This window comes from Etheostoma spectabile, chromosome 20 (assembly GCF_008692095.1).
Source record: "Etheostoma spectabile isolate EspeVRDwgs_2016 chromosome 20, UIUC_Espe_1.0, whole genome shotgun sequence".
Lineage (NCBI taxonomy): Eukaryota > Metazoa > Chordata > Actinopteri > Perciformes > Percidae > Etheostoma > Etheostoma spectabile.
Window position 1 is genome coordinate 9,611,495 of NC_045752.1, and position 3,836 is coordinate 9,615,330.

General features: G+C 43.7%; 1 protein-coding gene across 1 annotated transcript in view; it reads right to left on the reverse strand.

The window, feature by feature from the left end:
- Positions 1-32: 32 nt before the first annotated feature.
- Positions 33-3,836, reverse strand: part of six6a (SIX homeobox 6a) — a 17,182-nt gene continuing 13,378 nt past the window's right edge. The window contains exons 2-3 of the mRNA XM_032500414.1: positions 1,573-2,241; positions 33-330 (exon numbers count right to left, since the gene is read on the reverse strand). Of these exons, the coding sequence (XP_032356305.1) occupies positions 165-330; positions 1,573-2,144 (738 nt within the window). The 5' untranslated portion in view covers positions 2,145-2,241 and the 3' untranslated portion in view covers positions 33-164. The remainder of the gene's footprint in view (positions 331-1,572; positions 2,242-3,836) is intronic.

The window sequence follows — 3,836 nt, forward strand, 5'->3', positions numbered from 1 at the left end:
TGTGTGTGTGTGTGTGTGTGTGTGTGTGTGTGTGTGTGTGTGTATGTGTGTGTTCGTTTTTTTGTTTTTTATTTTTTATCTCAACGCAGGCACTATGACTTGTTTTATTGGATTGTCTTTTACTCGTATCCCCCTTTAATTCATCAACGCAGTTGATCTGCCCGTCAGATGTCACATTCACTGTCGCTGGAGGTGATGGAGATGGCCGAGGCGGCTGCTTTGCTGGACAGACTGGCCTCCGGACTGGACGAGTTCCCCAGGCGGTCCACGGTGCCGTCCTCGTCCGCCAGTGATCGAACCGAACCGCCGGACAGAACCTGCTGCTGGAGCCTGGGCAGAGGACACGGAGAGACGGGGACAACAATGTTTTAACATGTAGCCTACTGTGCAGAGTTCATTCTTCACAGTGTAATCACCATGTTTTTTGTTTTTTTTTCTTCCAGAAAATAATTTGGAAAGATATGACTGAGAAAATGATCTAGACTATTCACAGGTTCTTCTGAGGATCTTCTTTAACTGAAAGTTATGCATTTTATTGCTGTGTCTTTTTAGTGTTAAAAATCTTTTTTCACTTTCACTAGGCCTATAGACTATAAAACACACAATATGAAATGTAATTAGTAAGTAATAGTTTTAGTAATCCGTAAAACTGGCATTTTTTTGCGGCATGTTTGAAAATACCACTTACAAAAACAAATAGCACTGTTATGGTAGATGTTACTGTACAAGTAGGCTACCACAGCAAGAAGGCTTCTAAACCAATATAGGCTAAACCAATAGGATAACTACAAATGTGACACTTTTCAAAGATCTCACTAGTTAATGTAGCCTGTGGATTAGACTATACCACTCACTATTTTCACTCACAATGATGCTCTGTTTTAGCTGCATTAAACATGACCAACTCAACAGTGTGACCTCGACCCACAATGTAGGCCTTTCAACAGACTGGCTACGAAAGTAACTGGAAATTACATCACATTTTCTATGAAACTATATTTAAGATATTAGATAATTATTATTGAGCGTATATAATAGATGTTCATTGCCTGGGGTGCTCTAACAATCAAACAGACCTAAGCATAAATAAAATGTGGATGTAAGCTAACTCTTCATGTTAGCCTAAATGTTGTTCTACAGTATTATGATAAATCTTAAACCAAGCTCTTCTCCCAATAATCTGAAATTACTACAGGAAATAGTAACTTTTTTATTGACACTACAGCTGGCTCGTAATTTTCTGCATTTAAACCCCTTTAAAATATGTCTTACAGATACTGCGAGCAGAATTTATTAAAAAACAAAAACCTTGATTTTTAGGATTACAGGACGATTCTAAATCTAATATCCAGAGAAATTAAGTCAGAACGGAATGGCTCCAACCAGCGTGGGTTACGGCCGGTTTTGCTACAGCCTTTTAAACTGAAATATCATGCTATTAAATCACATGATGCAACATCAAGTCAGAGTCCTTACATAATGTTTTTTTCTTTACTACTATGGCAAATACGTTTTTTTTTTCTGTTCCAGCTTTCATGATCAGAAACCATCCAAGAGATGCATGTGGCTCACCTGTTCTTCGCAGCCGCTGCTCTGTCTCTTTGTCTGCGGTTTTTGAACCAGTTTCCTACTTGTGTGGGTGTAAGTCCTGTAGCCTGTGCAAGCTCTCTCTTTTTACTGGGATTCGGATAGGGATCCTGCAAATACCATTCTCTTAACAAGTGCCGGGTTCTTTCCTTGAAGCAGTGGGTTTTCTGCTCTCCATCCCATATGGTTCTGGGTAGGGGGAACTTCTTCCGTACCCGGTATTTGTCCACCGGCCCCAGCGGGCGTCCCCGCAGTTTCTCAGCTTCCTGATAGTGCGCTTCGAGCCACAGAGCCTGCAGCTTTGTGTGCGACTCTTTAGTGAACTTGTGGTTCTCCAGGATGTGGTATAGTTCACGGAAATTGCCGGTGTGGAAGGCGACAACAGCCCGGGCCCTCAACACCGATTCGTTCTTGTTGAGGACCTCGCAGGCCGCTGGCGCAACGGGCAGCGACCAGAGGAAGCGGCCGAGACGCTCGACGTCCCCGCTCTCCTCCAGAGTCTCGCAGACCCCGGCGACCTGCTGGGGGCTGAAATTCAAGATGGGCAGTTGAAACATGGAGGCTTATCCTGTGTTTCCCTCTCCCCCTCCTTTCTCCTCTCTCTCCTCCGCGTCGTGTCCTCCTGCTTTCCGTGCGCGAGGCAGTCCAAGACACCTAGAAAAACAAGGCAATCCCAAAGTTACCGAACCAATCGCCTGACCAGCCGTGAAAAACGCAAACACCAAACGCCGCGGAGGAGGAAAGATGCTGCGTGGGGGCCGGCTACCGCATCCTCGGGCTTGGCAAACTTGGCAGGCAAAGGGCTGAAGGTGCGAGGAAATTAAAGCCGGAGCCGCAATGTAGTAGCCTATTTTTCAAGGTAGGCTGGATTGAAAGTAGGAAAGAATTAAAGCCGGAGCTGAGATGTATTTTTTAAGGGGGGAGAAAAAGACAGTCAAGCCCCCTCTGATGATTTCCTATTGGACTTGGCAGATTGGCTGCCTGGTTGCCATGGGTGCACGTCAATCACTGTCAAGTTCGGCCAATCAGGCGGAAAGGAGAGCTCAGCACCTCCCTTTTTTAAAAATAATGTAAACATTTTGACCTTTTTGCTTCGCGTCTTCAAACGTTTAGCTGCCCTGCCGTGCTTTGCAAACACCCTCTGCCTTTGTGTTAAAGAAAGACTCTTCAGTCTATAGTCAAGTGCCAAAGCAGGCAAACACGCTCAGCTCAGTCTCCCTTTAGAGCTCTTGAAACGGACTTTACACAGCAATGAGACACATCCCGCTGACTATATGTCTGCCCTGCCCCAAGACTCAGTAGGCCCAGCCTATAATGTTAAATGTTAGGCAATATGATATACACAGTACCTACACTGAATTATACCGTGTTAAGTAGGTATATGTCCTATTAAATTGTGGCTTTTAGTGACCTCATCTAGGCATAGGCATATTTTAATCTACTTAGCCTAGGCTATAGGCAATACTCCTATAATATTGCCATCAAAGGTAGCCTACGTGGCAAAAGGTTTTCAGTTTCAATGCAGCCTGTCTTTATAGTAAAATAAGATTACAGTTTGTCATGCTGAATACTCAGATATAGCCTTAAGGCTTATAGATATTGGCCTATATATAGTATTAATTAAAAAGGGTCCATGTAGGCTTTATTTCAACTGAAACTCAGTTTCGCAATCTGAATCAGAGTTAGTTGAGGCTTCCTGCATTTTTCAACCTCACAAAAGTGCTAATTTATTAACCATAATAAATATTAGAGTCTTAGTTATGATGATGCAGGCTCTAATGCGGGGTATAAATAGCCTAAATGCTCTTTTTGAAAACATAGGATAATTTCTTGCCGTTATGTTTGCATATTTGTGGTGTGTGATGGTGATCCCAGCAGACTGAAGCTCATATCTTATATCTGCCTTTATTTACAGTAGCCTATGCTTGTCAGTGCCGACAGCAGCGGCTGCTTCTGTGATGGCTGTAAAACACAGGAGGGAATAAACGTGATATTTGTGTATATAGGATTATCATGGCCCTGTCAGGCTGCTCGGCTTTAGTAGGCTATCAGACACACTCCGTTTTGTGCACAGGCTGATTTAGTAAATAAGAGGGCGGATAGATAGCGCAGATGGTTTGAAGTGTCGGGTCAGATTATTTCATGGCTGGATACAGTAAAGTTCATTCTGACGGAAAAGCCATATTATTTTCACAGATCCCCCCCCCTCCCTGCGCGCGCGCACACACACACACACACACACACACACA